Below are 21070 nucleotides of genomic sequence, written 5' to 3' on the forward strand. Positions count from 1 at the left end.
TTTATTCTCATTTTGAAGACCTTCTCTACAATTCTCCCAATGTTGCTGCCCATATCTTTACATTACAATCAGGAATCTTTAAAGGGCCCAGACACTCTTAAACAGTACAGCCCTCACACAGAGATACAGCATTAAAGGCTCAGAGAACCAAAGTTCAAATTCTATTTCTACAATGGCTGTTATATCTGACATTTGAACTTTAACCTGACCTTGATTTCTCTCCACCAAGGCATCCAATCAACTTCTCTGCTCGTTCTAGTTTTTTAGCACACAGATCAACCTGGAGTTCTAAACGAGCCTTTTCTTCATTTTTTTCAGTGAAGGTTTGTTCCAAAGCAGCCAAATGATTTTCAACTGCTGCAAGTTCTTCTCTTTTCTGATTCAAGAGCGCCAATCTCTCTGCTAAGGACTCCTGTGCCTTTCTTAAACAATCTTTCTTGGGTGCAACCACCTATTCAATTACAACCAGTACACAAATGCTTAATTAACATTTTTGTAACTTTATTATTTAATACAATGCTTAGGGTGAATATACCAAGCAAAGGAAAGATTTCATAGCACTGAGGGACTAAGATCAAAAACGCACCTTTGCTACTCTGTCATACACCTCCATTGCCGTAATCCATTTGCATAAACCCTCTGCTGCCGAGGAAGCTTTAGCCACATTTTGTGGATTAAACTCAGGATTAGTCAAGTATTCAGCCCGAATCTTCTGCATGACAGCTGCCTGGATAACAAAAGCATTATAGCTCATCAAAGTCTGATGACACTTTAAAATTACACTGATTGATTGCCATTTCTTTACACAATGAAATAGGAAAGAACTATTCAGTATTAACTGTGGTAGAAACCACTGCTCATTTGTTTCTTTTGATTTTCCTATCACGCTTTGTGGTCTTTTCCTGTTTTCATCCTAATCCTATCCTCATCCTTTATAATTGTGCACTTGGTATGTCTTCCATGTGGCAGCTACTTAAGTGCTAAGAGTATTACAGTCACATAGAAGCCTTAATTTACACTGTCCCTTGTGCAAAACATGCTAATTTCATTACTTGCTATCTTTTCTCAAGACACAGCTGTTAGGGGCCATTATAAAAATGTATTTCTACTAATGCAAGATAAAATCTAAATTAATTACATTGCTTGTGCCTACCTTTGGGGACCGGTTTTATAAAGGGCAAAGCATATTCAGTTTCTACTGAACTGGGCAAACGGCAAGAATCACACTCTCAGATAATAAGATCTTTGGGGGGGGTGGTCATATTTAAACAAAGTTATATAGCTAGTACATTTCTGCATTTATCATATATCTTCTAATATACTTAACAAAATATTACCCATTTTGTCACTGGGTATTCAACCAAATTCAATCAAAATAATACAACTAGAAACAGCCATTACAGCACCAATATGGACAGTCGTTTAAAAAATAGAAGAAAGCTTATAACACCGAGTAATTGATTTCGAAAATCTAGCACAAAAAAAAAAAAAAGGCATAGAAAGGTTGGACAGGGATAAAATGTTCACTGGTTCCACAAAAAAAACCCCAACCAAAACCCAAAACAGACACATGAAATAAAGCCAAAAGCACCCAGGTTCAGATGAAACAGGAGGAGATAGCTCTTCATACCACTTAAAGTAGACTTCTGGAATGCTTTGTAAAAAGGGCTTGTAGTTACAGAAACTTTACATGGGCTTAAGAGGACTAGAGAAATTACAGAAGAGAGATCCACTGAAAGCTACTAAACACACAGAAACTACATCTAGCTTTGGAAAACCTTCATTTAAAGAGCTGGAGGCTAGAGGAATATTTGAAGAAATTATATATATATATATACTGTTCCTGCACCTTCCAAGGCATCTGCTTATGGCCATTTTTGGATACAGGATAATGGACAAGACAGACTATTTACTCTGATACAGTTTTTTATGCATTATTTTTACCTTTTGATGAGATACTACTTATAAATTGCAAACTTAGAAACATGTGTGCACAGAAGGACATTTCATTCAAACAGAAGACAGGCTGTATAGAAGCCTTAGAAATTCCAAAAGGGAATTCTAAAACCTTCTGAAATGCCACTTACAAGGCTTACCCTGAGGAAGCTTGACTCACTTGCCAGGACCATACTCATCCTATAGAGACACTCTATCAGCTTGTAAAGATCCGTAGTTATAACAGAAGTTGATTAACTTGGGACAAACAGGGCCTTTGGTATAGTATTTTCTAATTTTACTTTTTTTTTTTCCCCTGAAAGAAAATGTCTACATGGTAAAAATCACTGAAAAAATAGACAGAAGCCTTACTGGAATATTGTCCTTGTCATACTCTTTCAAATCCTTTAAGAAATTCATGTCACCAAGCAGTTTCTTGCTTGGAGTCCAGTAATCCAAAATCTACAAAACACAGTAGGAAATATCTTTTCAAGCTTTAAAACAAACACACAAACAACAAATTACAAACTCACATATATTTAATACTGATGACCTTGTATTGCCTTGAGATGTCAATAAAGGAGAAAGTCTATCAGATAAAACATTTTCCCCAAACCATACTTAAAACCAGAACAGTGTCTCAGGAAAGAGCTATGTATTATCTGTTATCAATATAAGAGTCAAGCAAATTAAATATGTTCTCTTTGCACATTACAAAACTTAGAAAATTTGGAATTCTGGAAGTTTTCAGTAAAATAAAGGATGGAGGCTGTAAGCACTTGCCTAATTTAGAGGACTTTGGGTGATCTTGTTTATTGAACAAGTGCTCTGTGTTGAGAAGAACATGAATTACACTTTTACTTGAAACTACTGTCTGCCATTTTACCTTCTCTCCAGGCTGTGAAGGATGTGCAATTTTTTCAGGTTTTATGTGTTTCATAACACAGACAGCAGCCATGACAAGTTTGACACCAGATGGAGGATTTTTCATTGATTTGACAATCGATATATCAGAAGGCTAAAATAAAAGTCACATTTAAAAAGATTATGACAAATGTTATGCCTTTCTCACCACTAAGATAAATGAACTAACAGAAAAAAGGGGATTTATAACACCAGTACCAATTAACATAATTATAGAGGACTTTTAGAAGGGATGATACAGTGTTAGCAAGACAATTATTCTATGCAGGGGAAATAAAAATTAAATAAATGCTAGTAACTAATTGTTACTTAAAAGTTAACTAATGATTAATTAAAATTATGTTTTAAAAAGTCCAGGTCAGAATATTTTTTTATATACTTCTGTAAGTGTCACCTAAGACATCTCATATACTTCAGAACTCCTACTATACTAAATTTCTGCAGGACTTTCTCAACAATACTGCTTTCGGATCATGTATAAGTCATGACAAGGACAAAACCTTTAAACCAAAGATCCAGATAATTCTTAGCCATAAACAAATGTCGTGTTACACACTGGCAGTCAACATCAACTTAGCTGAAAGAGGAATTTCAGCTGATACCACTGCTGGTAACCTCACGTTTTGGTTACTTTTCCCACAAGTGGGCTTTCTTGCAAATAAACAATTTTTCAACGCATAGCCCCCCTGCTCCTTTGCATTCTGAGTACATGAACAGGAAATATACTGAAAAATGACTGTACAGGTCCTCTCCTTTGCCAAAACCAAGGAAATTTAACACTTTTCAAATTCTTTTCATCTTAGTGCACTCTTTCCCAAATAAATGGAAGAGTTTCATCATGTTAAATAACTCTTTCAAATGCTGAAGTTTAGATCAGCTTGCCTTCAAAGTGTCAAGAGCATCAAGTGCTGCCTCCAGGGCTGGGATTGCCTCTGCCAGCTCACTCTCACATTCATTTTTCAATGTCTGAGCTTCTTCAGCTTTTTCTGTAGCAATTTCTTCATCTACTTTTACAGTTTTTCTTTTTTGTTCTACTGCTGCAGATTCTATTTCTATAGTCTAAAGAAAAACACATGGGTAAGCTTCCTATTAAGCAGTGAATGATCAAATAAACTGAAATTACCTAGTATGCACTTATGGAATACTGTAAAATCTAAAGAGAATATTGAAGTATTTCAATATTCTCATATATTTTCAATTTATGTTAAGGGAATATTTTTTTTTTTTTTTTTTAGCATAACACAACATCATCATGGAGCTTTAACAGTACGTAAACTGCATGAAATCCAATTACTGTCAATAAAAGCTATTTAAAATATGTTTGAAGTTCAGGAGACAAGAAACTCTTCATGTTTGTGCATCAGGCTGTAACTAAAAAACAACTAGCTTTTATAATGGGTTTTCATAGCTTCATAGTCTATAACATTGACTACTGAAATTTATTTTCCTTTCAGTGATGAGTCAAGCCTTCATCCAAGTACTCCCTTTTCAGTTCTACAGAAGTGACGTCTACTTTTCTCAGAGGTTTGTAAGAGTAGGTAGAAGAGATATCACTGTATCTGTAAAAAACACTTACAGATCAGTGGCAAGTGCATAAAAAGGTCAATCAAATCTTGCTTTTTTGTGGTGCAACAGTAACATACTAGATAAGTGTATTTTCGCAAGTCAGAATTTTTAAAAACACCTAAGAGATTGGTTTCTAAATCCCACTTGATTTCTATGAAGGTAATCCTTTTTAGGATCTTTTAAAAATCAAGTGTATAATCCCTGTGCATGCAAAGACAGACTGTGCAAAATTGTTTTTGTTTATTTTGCATGCTGAAGAACTATTTGTGGTTTTTGCAATGTCTGTGAATGATCTGAGGAAACCCAGTCTAACCACTACTAGCATGAGAGTTCCTCTAACATCCCTTCAGCAGGGAGCTTAGGCACAGACTGTATATCCAGAGTCTGTATCTTACCTAACAAATAGAATTTTCTTCCAGTTTTAAGGATATAAGCATAAATAGTGGCAAGTTTCACAATACTGCAAACCCCAGCAAATAAGAAGTGAGCTCAAAAACCTGAATTCAACTCTTATTTTCTGAAAGTTACATATCAGCAACCTTATACAGGCATATTCTTTAGGACCTGTCTACAATCAGCTGAGATACTGAAGTAGAAGCACATTGTACCATTAGGATTCCTCATTCAAAGCTAATTATTACGAAGGTGAAACTCTGGATCCCAAGTATACACATGCTTACATTAAAAACCACAAAGTTGTATTTGTGTAACTCTACCTTCATCATGTTTGCATTATCCAATTTAGACTCTTCCAGTTTGGGCTGCAGCTGAACTAGTTCTTGTCTCATCTCACCAACCTATACATATGCAAAAGAATCAGGTAGGATTCAGAAGTGCCAAGCACAATTTCCAACAATTTCTAAAAAACCTAGATTTTACCTAATGACTAATTTATTGATAGAAGGAAATAACATTCAGTTTCAAATCAAAACACTCTAGAGACTTATTTTTATCTCATATGTACAATCTCTGATTTTAAGAACTACCTTCACTTATAGTCACCTGTTAACTATTTAGGAAAGGGACATTGTTCACATACTGCTTAGCAATACAGGCTTAGAGGTCTGTGGCCTCTAGCACAACTGCTGTAACTGTAGGAAAGAAAAGGCAAATTACATTTCTTATAGTTTTACTGTTGAAGATTGAGCTAAACAAAATCTGAAGTAAGCTTTTGTCTGACTTCTCCAGGAAAAGACCTGCTTTTGCCAAACATCTTTGTTTTCAGTTCCATTTTTGTCCTAACTCACCTGTGATTCAGCAAAAGCTAGTTTATCTAGTCCATTCACGTATTTCTTCTTGGCTTTCATTACAGCATCTCGTTTCTGAGTGAGAAGTTTCTGAAACGCAGCAATAAGCTCAAGATAAGAAGTAGGAGTAACATAATTATGGCGTCCCAGACTTCGCAAGAACCTATTTAAAAAAAAAAAAAAAAGCGCACCGTTAAGTTTTCTTTCTTTAGTTTAACTATTGTTAGCAAAGTCATGTAACTGTTTGGCAATCAATAGGAGTAAACAGTTTTGACAATTTTACATAATATTTTTGTGCAGGCAGATAGTATACTTCAACTTTTAATACAGAAATAAGTAGTAATGAAACTCAATAACCTACCATTTTGTTGTTTGTTACTTCTAAAAATTCAACTTTTGAGTTCTCTGTTGCTCAATTTATTACTTTTAACAGCATACCCTTTTCCCTCTTAATATTTCCATAAATTAACAAGTTGTTTTCAAAAGAAACAGACTGACCTTACAGAGAGTGACACAACTGAAGTATGAAAGTATTTACAGATGGGCACAACTTCCTGACGCTCACTGTCTGTGAGCTGAAGTGTTTCTAAGAACTTACTAGCCACACGTTCAAGGGCATCTTCAGGCCACGGCTGAGGGAGAAGTGAGGGGAGAAGCATTTGTAAAATTCAGCTGTTAGCAGTCTTCATACTTTAAAAACAATTCTTACAATTCAAAACATTAGAATGAGAACACGCTAGTCCCAACTATGTCTCAAGAACAATGAACTGATATAAGGGTTAGATCAGGCAGCAAGGTCCCTACTCATGCAATCTTTTCTGGCAACTCCTGGTCGATCTTCTAGTTAAAAGCTGCACATTGCCATTCTATCCAAATATTTCTGTGTCTATGTCATCCTTCAGCAGAAAAATTAATTGATATCAGCACCAGGCCAAGCTATAGAGCTAGCTGTACTTTATCGAGAGTGACACCACTTACATCAAGGATCATTAACTACAGTAATTTTCCAAGTTTTATTCTGCTATGAAAGATCTACTGATAAACAACAGGACTTGCATTTGCTAGTCATTCCCATGATGCATGATCTGCTTAACAGGCAGCAGAAATTATGATCGTTTTACAATCACATTGAAATGGTTTCTCTAGTCCTTTAAAACATAAACATTATGCAATAAAATGAAAAATTGCCATCACCAAACAGAGACTATTCGCTACTTCAGATATGCAAAATTTGTAGCAATAAAATTTACTTGTTTAGTTGTCAAAATACTTAGATCGCACACCAAAGAGCTCCCAAAATATTACAAAAAAGTGGCCATGCTATTTTAAAATTTTGAAAAACATGGAGTACCTCTACAAAGAAGACAAGAGAAAAATCTAATGGGACATGAAAGTATAGATTGTTAGAAAACTGAAATAGTTTGTTGAGGAAACAATATAAATATTTTCACATACCTGGAACCAATCAATAGTACAGCAGTTGATGAGTGAGGGAAACTGTCTCAGACGATTGCGGAAAGCATCTCCAACCGGACTAAATGCTACCACAATATGGAGATTTTCTTTGCAGCAATTCACAAAAAATGCAAACAAGGCCAAGGGACTGAGTTCTTCACGTTTATTGCCAGCCTGAACTATTGCACGAACACCCTTAGGAATAATACATAGGGTAAAAACTGTTATATAATTTCTCTTTAAGGACTTCTGAAGTCCTATAACAATTCTGTTAATGACAGCATCACCATGAAATAAAATTTTTTATTGATAAATGAAACAGGTAGAATAAACTAGAAAAACAGAACAAGTAGTAAACACTACTTGAGAATAGGATTATGACATTTATCTGTGACCCTGACAACTCATTCTAGAAACAATCATCTACTGCTTTGAGAAACTGAGAATACATCAGAACAAAAACTGAAAATCCATCCCAAGATGAGTTCCAGATGGGCAAGACACATTAAGAAGAGACGGAGGGTTAAAACACATTCTGAAAAATCAAGACCCATAACTAGCACCCTCAAGAAATAAAGAACCAAAGCCTTCTCATGATAAATACAGCTATCAGGCTTAATTACAATCAATCTTCAGTCACTCAAAGATTTAGTAGATAGAAACAGATAAGGCAAATTACTACTCTCATTACACAAAAGCCACTATCACAAAAGCAAATGTTTTTCTCATCATGTATGCTTTAAGTGCCATCTAAGTCCCCTAAACAATATTTCAAGATATTAACTTACTAAGAACTTTTTTAGCTTGAATATTATACTAAAATATGTTGTATTTACCTAATTGGAGGGAAGATTTAAGTTTTAAACATCAAAACACATTCCATTCATTCATTTACCAAAACCAATAATCTCTCAAAAGAAGAAACCTCTAGATTTGAAACTAAGGACTACTTCATAAAAGTATTAATATCCTCAATTAATTAACAGTCCATGAAACACTGACTATAAACCCCTACAACTCAAATTATGCTTCCACAAAAGCATGTATACTTTACATAATCCCGCAATTAAAATAAACGACAAAAAATAATGTAGTAGCAATAAAGTAAAAGTGTAAATATTTTGATGGAGCAGATTTAAGTGAGTAAAAAACAACTCTGCTCAGTTGGCATATTATGGATAGCTACCAAGTTCTAGTGTACGCCAATTGAATATTTTCGTATAAACTGTAAAATTGTAAAAGAGCCATATTATCTTAATATTGTTATTATATACCTGGTAAGAATGAAACAGTAATAGAGAAAGATTATTAGAATTATAATCCAACTTCTTTGCACAATACATGGAATGCAGGTATCAACATGCTCCATAACTTAGGCAGAAGAAAAAACAATACAGTAACATCAAGTGATATAGCTATTTCAATAAAGAACATTTGAGTATGCACTAAGAACTACTTTGAATGTCAACTAGAAGCATAGCTAGGTAATTTATTAGTAAACATACCACAGAGATATGAAGACAGCACGGCACACAATTCCAAATACTGCTAGCTAACATTAAGTTTCCAACTTGTATACAAAGATTGATGTCCCTCCCGCCCAACCGGTGACTGCTATTTTGAAAATCTAAGCCTGATTTTAGTTAGAAATTTTTTTTAAAATTGCCTGAGTACATTGCATGTTTACTTCTGAGCCTGAATCCATGGAGCACCGTTCCCCAACTTCCCTCTGAGTAGAAATGTCAAGACTATGAAATTCTGTCTAACAATGCCCTAGTGCCCTAGACAGCAGGAGTCTATTGACAAATGCAGGCTGTGTTTTCTCAAAAAATGTCTTTGTCCTTAACTGATCAATGAAAACATTATGATGTACATTCTTCTTCTGCACAATACACTGAAAAAAATAACTGTGGCCATGGGGTATTTGTGAACAATCAAAGATCCCTACATGTACAACTTAACATGTTTGTGAACAGAATGCCAGGTGAGAATTAAACCCAGCAGTAGCCATAAGCTGCTCCATAAGTTTATTAATAACTGGCTGATCTAAGGTCTCAAAAAAAAGTCACAGAATTAAGTGCATATATCCAAAAGCCACACACTTCACACTGAACTGACAAAATAGCTTAAAACGGAGGTGACATTAAAGAGAATTTCTAAAGATACCTCTATAATTTCTTGTTTTTCATCTGCTGCAAAAAGATTGGGTACCTCCCCAGTGTTGAGGACACTGTCAACATCTTCCAAAAAGCTTTCTTCTTTAATTTGTGCATCTGTGATTACAAATACAGTTTTCAAGCCTTTTACACCTGCACCCTTCAGAAGACTCTAAAAATGCAAGAGAGTTAAAATATTGTACATTGCAAAACACCCTTCCTGAAAATTAAGTCAAAATGCAGACAGGTTATTAATACTCACTTTCAGATCTTCTCTCCACTCATTTGTACCATAGGTTTTAGAAATCTCTGGTTGAAAAACACACATTTTTGCCATGAATGCTGCTAGACGAGTCAAAGACTGACGTCCACTTCCTCCCATTCCAACCAACAAAGCATTACCCCCTGGCTGCTTCAGAATACGGCTTATGCGAGACAAATGTTCCAACACATACCTATATTTGAAATGTGCTGATTACTAGAATGGCATAAATACATATACATTTGTGCACCTATAAATCTGTGAAACAAGTATAGAAGTAGCATCTCCAAAACAAATTTCTGAAAGTGGGGTGGGGTGGTAGGATGAGGCAGAACAGGAAGAATGGGAATGGGTATGCACCACAAAATAAAAAACTCATAACTCTTCTATTATACAAATATCAATATTTAGCTAAATTACAAATGACTACAAATTACTAAAAGGAATCGACAGTGGTGAGAACAGGAGCACTACATGGATAAAGGTGTCAAAGAAAAAGAAAAACAACAGAAATTCTCTACTTCTAAATCATAGCAGTATTATTAGTTTTAACTTTCTTGAAGTATAACAGTTTAAATACTTTTTAAAGGAACAGCTGTGGAAAAATGGTTTATATCAACAAACCTGTCCCTTCCCTCTGCCTCTGACAGTGCTTTATAACTTATATGTGAAATAGATACTGGAACAACATCTTCAGAAAGCAGTATCTGCACATTACTGAGAGTCCTATCTATTATGAAAACATAAGCATTGTTTATCTCGGAATATGCAACAAGGTCTACAGGAGACCTGTGCTTAATTTAAGCACAGGGCATGGGGTAGTTAAAGTAAGCTGAGCAGCAGTTAAAAGTGGTCTCAAAAAAAGGTTAAAGCATTTCAAAAAAGACACATTCTTTTAAAATTTTGATTGGTTAGAGAAATAAAGGAGTCGAATCCAGGTGTTATCCATGAGATTGGACTCTAAGGCTACACTCTACACTCAGGATGTCGCCTCTGATCAGAGGCTGCCAGCTCTTCAAACACCAAGTAGTTGTATATACAGGTACTCACAAATGCAGCTTGTCAAAATGACCTAGACTAAAATAAGCTGCTGTTAGAAGTGTTTAAACTAACCCTAATCACCCTCACAAAGCAGCTATGTGTCAAGTTACACTGGTAAATATGAATAGGCAGCAATCTCCAGCAATAGGGAGGAGGAAGGAGTTGTGACCTCCTAACCTGTCCCAGTTGTAGCTCTGCCTGATCACAAGTTAAGGCAACAATAGCAGCCTGCGGAGTCTAAAATCTCACAGGATTAGCTGCAGCACCAAGATGGGTAGATGGCCCGAAGTGGGGCATAGCTGTGCTGCATAATAACAGAGCAGACAGATGGCTACAATTGTGCTATATCTCACTCTCCACCTCACAGGCTTGTCCTTGGTGAAATGAAAGTCCAGTGGCTGCAGGCAAAACTGACATCCATCTTCACTGGGAACGGAGGCCTAGCAGAAGTAGAGCACCCACCTGATTTGGTGCACAATGTTTCTCTAATGTATTCAAAGCCCCTTAGGAGAAAAACTTCTCATAATTTACTTTTGGATAGAAAAAGCAGAGGCATAAAAGAAAAATCAGTTCACTTCCACCCAAAAAGGTGTAACACCACAAACACATTTTGGATGCATAAAGGGGAGGAGACATACAAAAAACACAGCCCACAAAATTGGATATACTGAATTATCAACTACTGCTTAAAGCTCGTAATAATACAGATCGTATGCACCTGAAAACTACAAGGTTCATTCTTGTTTTGCAGGTTTGATTATATTCATCCAGACACTGCTCCACAACATCACTGAACAGCTGAATGCTTGGAATTTCAACATAAAGTCTTTCATCTCCCTGGAGTTCTGGAATCATATAGTCACCAAAAAACAAACTTCTCATGTTTTCTTCTGTTACCTATGGTAAACATTCAACAAATTATGAAGTCAAGCTTAATATTTAATGAACACGTTCCTCATTGGAATTTTAGAAAACAAAGGAGAATTTAGACAAATACTCGAGACATGAGAACAAGCACTCTGAAATATTTTGACTCACAGACAACAACCACCTCAAAATTCTCTATTTCCTGTATTAAACAATATACTTATTCTTAATTTGTTCACGGAACACAATTGGCTCAAATAGCTACTAACAGTCTCATAATCATGACCTTCAGATTACACTGAATTTATACAGATGTATGTTTCCCAGTTTTCAATATATGAAATAGACAGCTGACACCACAAAGTTATTTCTTCTATACAACAATGAGATGACAGGGGAAGGAAAAAAAACAAGCAGAAAAAAGGAAGACAAGGCACACAGCATAACATGATTACACAACATTTTAAATACTAGAATTTCATAGCAATTACTGAATGCTCTTTACCACACAGTAAGTCAGTCACAGGCTAAATTTAAAAAGGGAATGTCTCTTATCCTGTAAAACAGGTCTTTGGAAGTCCACTTAAGAGTATTTATACTCGTATTTCTCCATGCAGGTACTATGCTATGTGTAGATCCTAGCTACTTTTGTGGTAGTGATTTATAAATTACTCTGATTTTTTCCTGTTGTTACCTCCCATTGCCCAAAGATTCAGTACGTATTGCTACATCTCCAAGAAAAGAGGTGACAGAATTTTTTTTAAAAGTTCCTCTGCTCACCTACTGATTAATTGGATGCTTTATTTCTTGTGCAGACATCTAGGAGCTTAATAAAACACCACGCTTGGTAAATTAAATTTCATAAGATATAAATAATCAAGGTTTTTTGGGTAAATCTGAAAAAATGTTGTACTCCTTTTTTTAGTCGAATAAGAAACAAGTTTTTGTTTCACTATCAGATACACAAAATTATTTTATGGAAAAGTAGTAAGTTTACCCACATTTTAAATTAAGTATTTTTTGAAAACAACGTTTACGTACAACAGTTAAACCCTTCCAAACATTTTCACTCATTTTTTTTTTTCCAAAGAAGCCATTTTGTCAAATTCAACTCAAATTTTCAAGCACATTTGATCCAAAATTTCATGTGTGATTGAGAAATATTCTGGTCCTAAATTTATATTGAAAGCAATTTTTTGCAACAGGTTAAACGCGATACTCACAGGTGTGTTTCCTTGCTTCAGGTGTGCAAAAACTGAATCAAATGCTTCTTTGAAATGTTCTTTCACAATATCTTTCATTAAATTGAACAACCAGGCTCTATCATTGTCTTCCACTAGACGGTCATAGAAGACACGAAATACCTCATGTACAAACAGCCGAATCATTACATGTTTGCTTTCAACTGATTTTCGCTTAATGAGCAAGCAGCCATGGATAACACGCGAAAAGTCACGCAGGTTGAATGTATAATGAGATTTGGCTGGTGTGGGCAAAAGATTTTTGATGGCTTTCTTATACACCTTAAGATAATAATAACAAAAAAGAACAAAAACAACAAAACAGTTAACACTGACTATATTACTACAATAAATCTTAAATGTCTTCTAAAATTTTATTTCCCCAAGAAAAACAGTTCACAGTTAATAAATCCTAATAATGTCTAAAGACCTTGAAGTCCTCTGAATATATCAGATGCACCTCATGCGGTTCTGGAATATACATGTACTACTAACCTAAATTTGCAAATGGGAAAAGTAATTGTAGCAAGTGTAAAGAAATCTGCTGCAGGACCAGGAATATCACTCAGATCTCTTGACTTCCTTTAATTATATGATATCCTGCTTCAAGTGAGGTATTGAATGACATGTAATGGTAACTGCCTAGATTTTCAGTGTTTGAATCTGTTTGCATATCTACAAATTACTCAAAAATAATGTCAGTAGAAATGCTGAAGGAATAGGCAGATCAAGAAAAGTGTCTTTTGACTATGTTTTGCTCTAGTCTGGAATGCATCAGCTGTGGCTAGTTCATACTGTTATGACAGAAATAGTGTCATTTCTCATTATATTGCGCATAAATAACATGCTGAAGGGAATGCTGACAGAGGATACTTAATCTGTCTCTGTATACTCATAGGTGAAGACAATTATCAAACATCAACCTGCTAAAAAAAAAACATACAGTAAAATCAAGTATTACAGGCTTGACTTTAACCATTGTACTGAGTACACATTTCACCTGTTGTCCCATGTCTAAAGCCAACTCCAAAGCTCAGTTCTTCTATTATACTTTAGTCCTAGGAGTTGGAGGGTATTGCTTACCAGGATGAAAATCCATGTTAGAACAGAGTCTCTAGCAGGCAGATGTGTAAGAGCCTAACAGTATAATCAAACCTTGATGCAGTCTGATGAGAAATACCTGCACGACTCTATTAAAAGACAACACTCTGAAATCGGTCTAAGATGTATCCTGACAAAATTGTATGTTTTAAATATGTAATCTAATGCATTCAAATCGCTAGTAGCTGCTACTACTATTTTCTGTTTAAGGAAGCAAAATGTGTGAATTTCTTGCAAATTACTTTTTCATTTGCTTGTTTGTTTTGGAAGGATTAATTGAACCTACAAAAAGATTTCTAGTGGCAGCTGTCAGTCAGCCTTGTGATTCATACATTGAATGTATTATCTAACAATAGATCTGAAATACTAGCTCTGCAAGTCCTTGGAATGAGATAGATTCAGTCTTGAGGATGTCCTTAGGTATAAGTAGAACTAGCGGAAAGTCTGAGAAAGGCCTCAGTTCTGCAGTAGAAGGAAGTCACATCCCCTGTGAAACTTAAGCCATTTGATTTTGCCTTTGAAGCTGATCAGATTTTCTGTGAGAATTTTTCATTGGCCTAATATTAGCTACCTAATGCATTTCCATAATGAATACTTACAGTAGGCAGTGGATTTGTTCACACTGCTACTGATTTCTGCTACGTAATAAGCCAGCAAAGCTATACTTTTGATATTATGCCTGTAACTTAATGCTTCTTTGCAAAAATGTCACGAATTGCCATTCCTTTTTTTATGTGTATGGTACATTGCGAATGTGATACTCGCTGAAATCTGTAACATGAAACTTTTAGAAATTCCATACAGCTGGGCCTAATGGCTTTCCATTTCACCACATTTCTGTGACGTCTTTTGTGATGCCAGAGTCAGATTCTACAAAGCTGCATGTTCATGTTGGCTTCCTTAGTCTGCTGTGATGTGTCCATAATTAGCATAAAAACTGGGAGAAGAAGGAGGAAAGTGACTCATTCTTAGTCTCTCTGAGAAGGAATTTTGGAAGGGTTGCAATTGATATTTTCATTTTGTCTTTGCATGTGACAGCTACCTGTGCCTGTCTGACCCCAAAGAGATTCCAGTCTCATCTACTTGACATTATGTGGACAGGTACCACGGAGCCCACATTAACACAAATTCAAAGACAATTTTCCTAGAATAAAAAGGTTACTGCAACAATAAAACTAGGAAAATGTTATCAAAGCAGATGAGGCTTCATGTTAAAAATAATAAGAAACAAAATATTTAAAATCTCTGCTTTATGAATTAAATTATTATAGAGCCAGTGGAACTTCACTGAACAAATCAAAAGAAACTTCCATTAAGGTATTTGCCTCTTACCTCTAAAGTGGCAGTGACAATTTGATTTCCAATTGTTAAGAACTCAGAACCAAATTCACTAGTCCGTAGGTATAAAGTTACTATGGTAGAGAAGATGCGGTTCATGGTTTCGTCACTAAAAGAATTAATAGTGCAAATGTTGAAGTGTCGCAAAAATCGAGGAGTAACAGGATTCCTCCCACCGCCTGGAGGCCCCATAGCAGCATATAACTGTACATCAACAAGTGTAATTTTAGATGTGTCCTTCAAATCATACCTTCAAAATAAAATGTGATGTGACATTTAGATAGTTACAGATATGACACATTTGTTACAGCTTAGATGCACCTATATGACAGCGTACTCTCTGCATGCATAACATATGTACTTAAAAATATAAAAACTATAGTATGTAATATATACTATCACATATATTTTATATTTTTTAAAACAAACAAAAAAACGCAACCAAAAAAAACAAGAACAACTAATCTTATAACTATGCATCAGTTAATCTCAACACATCATATGCTGGCCTGAAAGAAACATTGTTTGTTTAAACTGGGTTACATAAAACCTGATATGAAATTTTGAGATGAGTATTTAAAACTGTAATGTGGCGAGATATATTATTTCTATTCAAGAGTAACAGATATTTGAGAAGTGCCTGGAATCACAGAATAATTCAGGCTGGAAGGGACCTCAGGAGACCATCTGCTCCAGTCTTTTAATCTAAGCAGAGCCAAAAGCCTCAAAAGCAGGAAAGACCTTTAGCTTATTTTTCTTCAGGTCTATTACCAGGTCTAATTTCATTGTTATTTAAAAAAAAATATTTTAAAATATTATAAAAAAAAATTTTGATAACTAATAGAATCTTGGATGACAGTAAAAACCAATGCAATAAGTAAAATCAAAACTTTTATATAAATTGCATATACATATATATATAAAAAACTGCCAATTCACTCTGAGGAGGAAGAGAAAGGAAAGGAACAAGGAGCTTCACTTGAAAAACAAAAATAATTAAAAATGCTGACATAAAAAAATCCAGGTGTAAAAGAATGGTTTTATTTATATATACAAGTACTGCTGAAGTTCAGCAATAAAATCTTCTAAAAAATCCCAAATAAATCTGATGATCAATTTCTTAAATTGAAAAGTCAATTGAAGAACAACACGGAAGTTGCTTCAACTTTAAATAATATATTTTTATATAAAGCAAAGCTACCTTAATATTGACAAAGCACCTTAAAGTTTTGAAAATAAAATTCAAGTGAATAAATAATTATAACAGCAAATGCAGCAACAAAAAAGTTTCAGTTGTATTTCAAATTACCAAAATCCATGGTCAAAGAACTGTCTTAAAAGTTCTATAGGAGGCTGTGCACCATACTTCTCCAAAGCAGGCATATTCATATCATCTACAAAAATAATGCACTTTTTTCCCATTGGAGGGCCAAAGACTCCTTTGCGCCTCTTGTCCAGTCTGGCCATAATAATGTTCTATAATGGAAACAGGAATATTCAAAACATAGATTAAATATTCATATATGCTATCTTTTTGAAACATGAATTAGCCATTCTACTAACCTGGGTCTGATTGGCACTGGTTCGAGCTGAAAAATTAATGAAGAAGGGAAAGTAGCGCTCCTTTTCCAAGTTGTTCATTAACTTGTCTTTGACATACACAGATTTCCCAGTACCTGTTGGTCCCACTAAAAGCAGCGGTCTTCACAAAGAAAGAAAAAGCACACAGACTGGAGAAATCTAACAAACTATAAACTAATTGCAATTAGAAGTCCAAGGTTTTACTAACTTACCCTGCTTGTTCTACCGCTAAAAACATTGCGTGCCTTAATAAGAAACTAAAATGTTTTAACATACTCACATAACCCTTTCATAATTTCAGTTTGCTCCTACCAACAAGACAAAGGGGACACAGAAAGAGACATTTCTCATTTCCTCATTCTGCTGGCTTTGGAGTATGTATGACGTGGGAGTTAAATTTCTCCTGATAGTTCTTGCAGTAGTTTGAACTTCATAAAACTTTCAGCCTTGAAATTTAACCCAAAGCTGTTTTATATTTCATTCTCTTATATGATCTGACCATAGCTAATATAACTGGTTTTGATATGACTAATCAAAGAAAAAAAACTTATGTATGTTTCATTACCAAAGAAGAAAGAGGGTACTAAAACTCTTTGAGCTGTCATAACAGCATCATCAGAACGAGCACACTAAAACTGGATTATAGCAAGGCTTCATAGAAAAAACTAAAACAGAATTTAAGGCAACAAATTGCATTGTTTGTAGTAAATGTCCATTTTAACAGGCCAAATAAACTTTGAGGGCTTGATAAAAACAATGTAGTCAATGGAAAGTGTAAGAGATATTTCTACCTATGACCAATATTTCAGAAATTTGCACTGAAGTAACTTACTTTCCATGGGTAATGAATAGATCTATCAAATAGGTATATCGGACTGTATCCATAGTTGGGACTATAATATCTTGAATCTTCACATTTTTATCACTGTAATTAATATTTTTAATAAATCCATTCCAATGAACCCAACATCCTCTGCCTTTCATCTAGGAAGAAATACAGATGTAAAATAGAACAGTGTTATCTCTAACACATATGGAAGGTTTTCTCTACTATTTCACTTCCGAAAAATGAAAAAAATGTATTTTAATAAATTAATGAATATTAAGTGTTTCAGAAGTTCATATATTTAGTTTGCTTTATCCCACTAATAAAATGTTAAAGTACATACCTAAGCTTAGACTCCTTTCTTTTCTTAAAGATTTAGTTCAGCCAAAACAAATGAAAACATACAAAAACCCAACGGAAAAACATATGCAAAAATTAAAAAGTGTAATTATAATCTAACATTTCTAATGGATACTATAAACAAAATTGTAATAGAAGCAAACTGCCTATGGGCTCAATATCCTGCTTTCCTTCTAGACAGTTCACATCTTTCCTTCTATACGAAACCAGATTTGAGTCCGTCAGCTTAGCTTTAGCTACAGAATAACTATAATGTGGCAACATTATTAATATAACAGATGTGTACATCCTGGTATTTTCTAAAAAAATTTGGTCAGTATGTTAGTATTCCAAAAAGAAAAATAAATTAAAAATGCACTGTGGGATTTAATCTAACACCAACACTCTGCAACATGCAACAAGCTTTGCAAATATCCAGCTAGCTATATTTTCATTCCATTCAGACTGTAAGAATCTACTTCAGTCAATGCAGAAGCAATCAATCATACCTCATACATGTAGTCATAGACCAAGCCTTTCTCTTCAAAGGGACACTCCCATTTTCCCACACTCGTTGGTACAGGATTTATTCCAGATTTCCCAGTCAAAATTTCCCTCAAGAAATTATCAAAAATTATCCTGCTGTCACCATCAAAAGTTCCACCAATGGACCAGATGGTGGCAAAAGCAAAGCAACCCTGCAAATGCAAAAAGATGAGGATCTGTCTAAAAAGTTGACATATAAATATGAACATTGTACAGTCTGATTAACAAACATAATTCTGAAAAACACTGTTGAGCAGCCAGGTGTTACAAGTTACCCTTGAAGAGCCCTGGCTAAAGAGATTTAGAAATCTGATTAAAGACAGAGCAAACAAAAAACCTTATTCAAGGAAGGGTGGGGGGGCAGAGATGACCAAAAATAAAGGCCACTGACTAAAGCATTATGTCACATGACAAAGGCTGAGAAGAGTTCAATCATGTGGTCTCAGGGATTTTCTAATTGCAAAGCAGGATCTAGGAATTTTCTAATTCAATTTTAAATAAATACTTTTACATTCTGTTTTCTTCAGTTTTTCACAAGAACAGTCACAGAAGGTCAGACAGAGCATCAACTAATACAACTCTCAAAAAACACTCTTCCCACGGAAATTTTGCTCAAACAAGTCTATCGGTATTACATAAACACTTATTTCCTTCAAGGGAAACAAGACACTTTGCTTTAGTTAATTACTTGGTTAGTTAAAAAGTACATTTAACAGAAATACTATTTACCCCAGTTAATTGGAAAAATAGTAAAATATTCAATCATATTCATTACTTGTAAGACTTGTGTCTCATCTGAGTATCTCCAAAGTTTGGGGGGAAGGAGCAAGGAGGTAGTGAAATTGTTTCACATTTCTCTTATCTCAAATTAAAGTTGTTTTGATAAGTCCAATTATTTTTGAAGACTGGCATACATAGAAACAGATATATATTTTTCTACAGGTTTAAAAAACCAACCATAATCCATGCATGGATATTTCTGTTAGTGGGATCTTCTTGCACAGTTTGACAAACCAACATTTCAAAAAGCCGTGTAAGAGCTACCACAACATTGGTATTGCTTGTAGGTACCAATTCCTAAGAGATACAAAAGGATGGATATTATACTTTACGCGTTCAGTTAGCTTATCTTTTGGAGCTAAAATACTAAAATAACTAGATAATTAGCTAATTCTGAACAAATATTTGAAGGCAATGTTTACACTGACTTTTATTCAAAAGATCATTTGCTCTCCTCTATCCTTGAAATGTCAAGACATTTAGCTTGTTAACCATTTTCATGGCTACCACGTGACCACTACAATCATGCATCTTAAGACAAAAAAAAACCCACAGAAGTAACTACAGCAATACATGAGCAAAAGCCTAAACACTATATCACACAGAGTTTGCAAGGAACTGCATGTACACTTCACCTAACACTTAAAAAAGTACTTCCCTGTTCAACATGACATCTTGAAAGAAAAAAATATATGTACAAAATTCTCTTGGGAAGACTTTCCACTCAGTGCTTTAAGCACTTACTTCACTTTCGAAAAGAACAAGGTGAAAACTACGATCAGCTTACAAGTCTTACCTAACATTCTCATTTTAACTTTCCAAACTGGACCCAAGAGTTGCCCTTCTCAAAACAACAGGAGGCTGCTGCATATTCATTCTAATTGTGCTTGTCATGAGAGAATAGTTCTATCCACCAAAGGTAACAGTATGGAAATGGCCACCTAGCTACCACAGGAAAAAATGGCAAAAAATACCTTGCACTGTTTCTGACGGAGTGCTAATGCTGGTGGTATTAACCAATCAAAAAGTCCCTGCAGAAGATCTTGATGTCCCTTTAAGTTAAGAGGTTCAGGCAGTTTACTCAACCAAGAGGTAACAAGTGGCCTCCAGCCCAGTTGAGAAGGTTCCAAATAAATCATGCCACAACGACTGACCGTAGCAGGCTAAGGAGAAATTGTAAACTTATTTTATTATACTTTTAAGATATTGAACTTTGTTTTATATTTTCATTAAATACAAAACTTACTGATGCCTGGGAAAGATCCATTGTTTCAAAAATAAGATTCATCTGAAGGGACATTTGGATGATTTCCCCACTCATCAAACAAAGCTTTAATAATAAACACAAAATAATCACAAGCAAGATTAGAAAAAAAAAATTAGTTGTAAATTACACTTCCTATCACAGGAGTTGTACATGAATATCAGCAAAATCAAGTATAACCCAAGGCAAGACGAACCACATAAAACATTTAATCACTTGGAGCAGTAATTATTTTTTTCAAGCTTTAGCTAAATTCTTCACTTAAACCATAGTACTCCACATTATCTTACCAGTAGGTTCATTACAGGTAACTATCAATCTTGTGTATGACAGGAGAAAGAAAAGAAAGCAAGCAGAAAGGAGAAAGGGTATCTGCAGCTATTGTTGCTAATACTGAAGCATTCCAGCTGGAGGCCCAGCATTCCTACTTATTAAAAGTTCAATTTGAGTATTTTGACACACTGTCATCCAGAATCTAAACTGAAAATGTAATCTCTGATTTTTATATTCACTTTGAGATTCCTAAGGCCCATTCTCAAAAGTCCTGTATGGTTACAACTTTGACTTCAGAAGTCACTAATTTTGAAAACACGACTCTCTG

General features: G+C 34.8%; 1 protein-coding gene across 1 annotated transcript in view; it reads right to left on the reverse strand.

The window, feature by feature from the left end:
- DNAH12 (dynein axonemal heavy chain 12) overlaps positions 1-21070 on the reverse strand; it is a 72140-nt gene that overhangs the window by 19600 nt on the left and 31470 nt on the right. The window contains exons 33-53 of the mRNA XM_068408550.1: positions 20452-20535; positions 20180-20368; positions 19383-19502; positions 18389-18577; positions 17547-17698; positions 16697-16835; positions 16443-16609; positions 15128-15383; positions 12677-12976; positions 11305-11483; positions 9546-9738; positions 9294-9455; positions 7128-7322; positions 6171-6304; positions 5673-5835; positions 5142-5222; positions 3742-3918; positions 2822-2953; positions 2308-2397; positions 587-727; positions 210-451 (exon numbers count right to left, since the gene is read on the reverse strand). Coding sequence (XP_068264651.1) covers positions 210-451; positions 587-727; positions 2308-2397; positions 2822-2953; positions 3742-3918; positions 5142-5222; positions 5673-5835; positions 6171-6304; positions 7128-7322; positions 9294-9455; positions 9546-9738; positions 11305-11483; positions 12677-12976; positions 15128-15383; positions 16443-16609; positions 16697-16835; positions 17547-17698; positions 18389-18577; positions 19383-19502; positions 20180-20368; positions 20452-20535 — 3485 coding nt within the window. The remainder of the gene's footprint in view (positions 1-209; positions 452-586; positions 728-2307; positions 2398-2821; positions 2954-3741; positions 3919-5141; positions 5223-5672; positions 5836-6170; positions 6305-7127; positions 7323-9293; positions 9456-9545; positions 9739-11304; positions 11484-12676; positions 12977-15127; positions 15384-16442; positions 16610-16696; positions 16836-17546; positions 17699-18388; positions 18578-19382; positions 19503-20179; positions 20369-20451; positions 20536-21070) is intronic.

Source organism: Nyctibius grandis, chromosome 10, assembly GCF_013368605.1.
Source record: "Nyctibius grandis isolate bNycGra1 chromosome 10, bNycGra1.pri, whole genome shotgun sequence".
In the NCBI taxonomy this organism is placed as follows: Eukaryota; Metazoa; Chordata; class Aves; order Nyctibiiformes; family Nyctibiidae; genus Nyctibius; species Nyctibius grandis.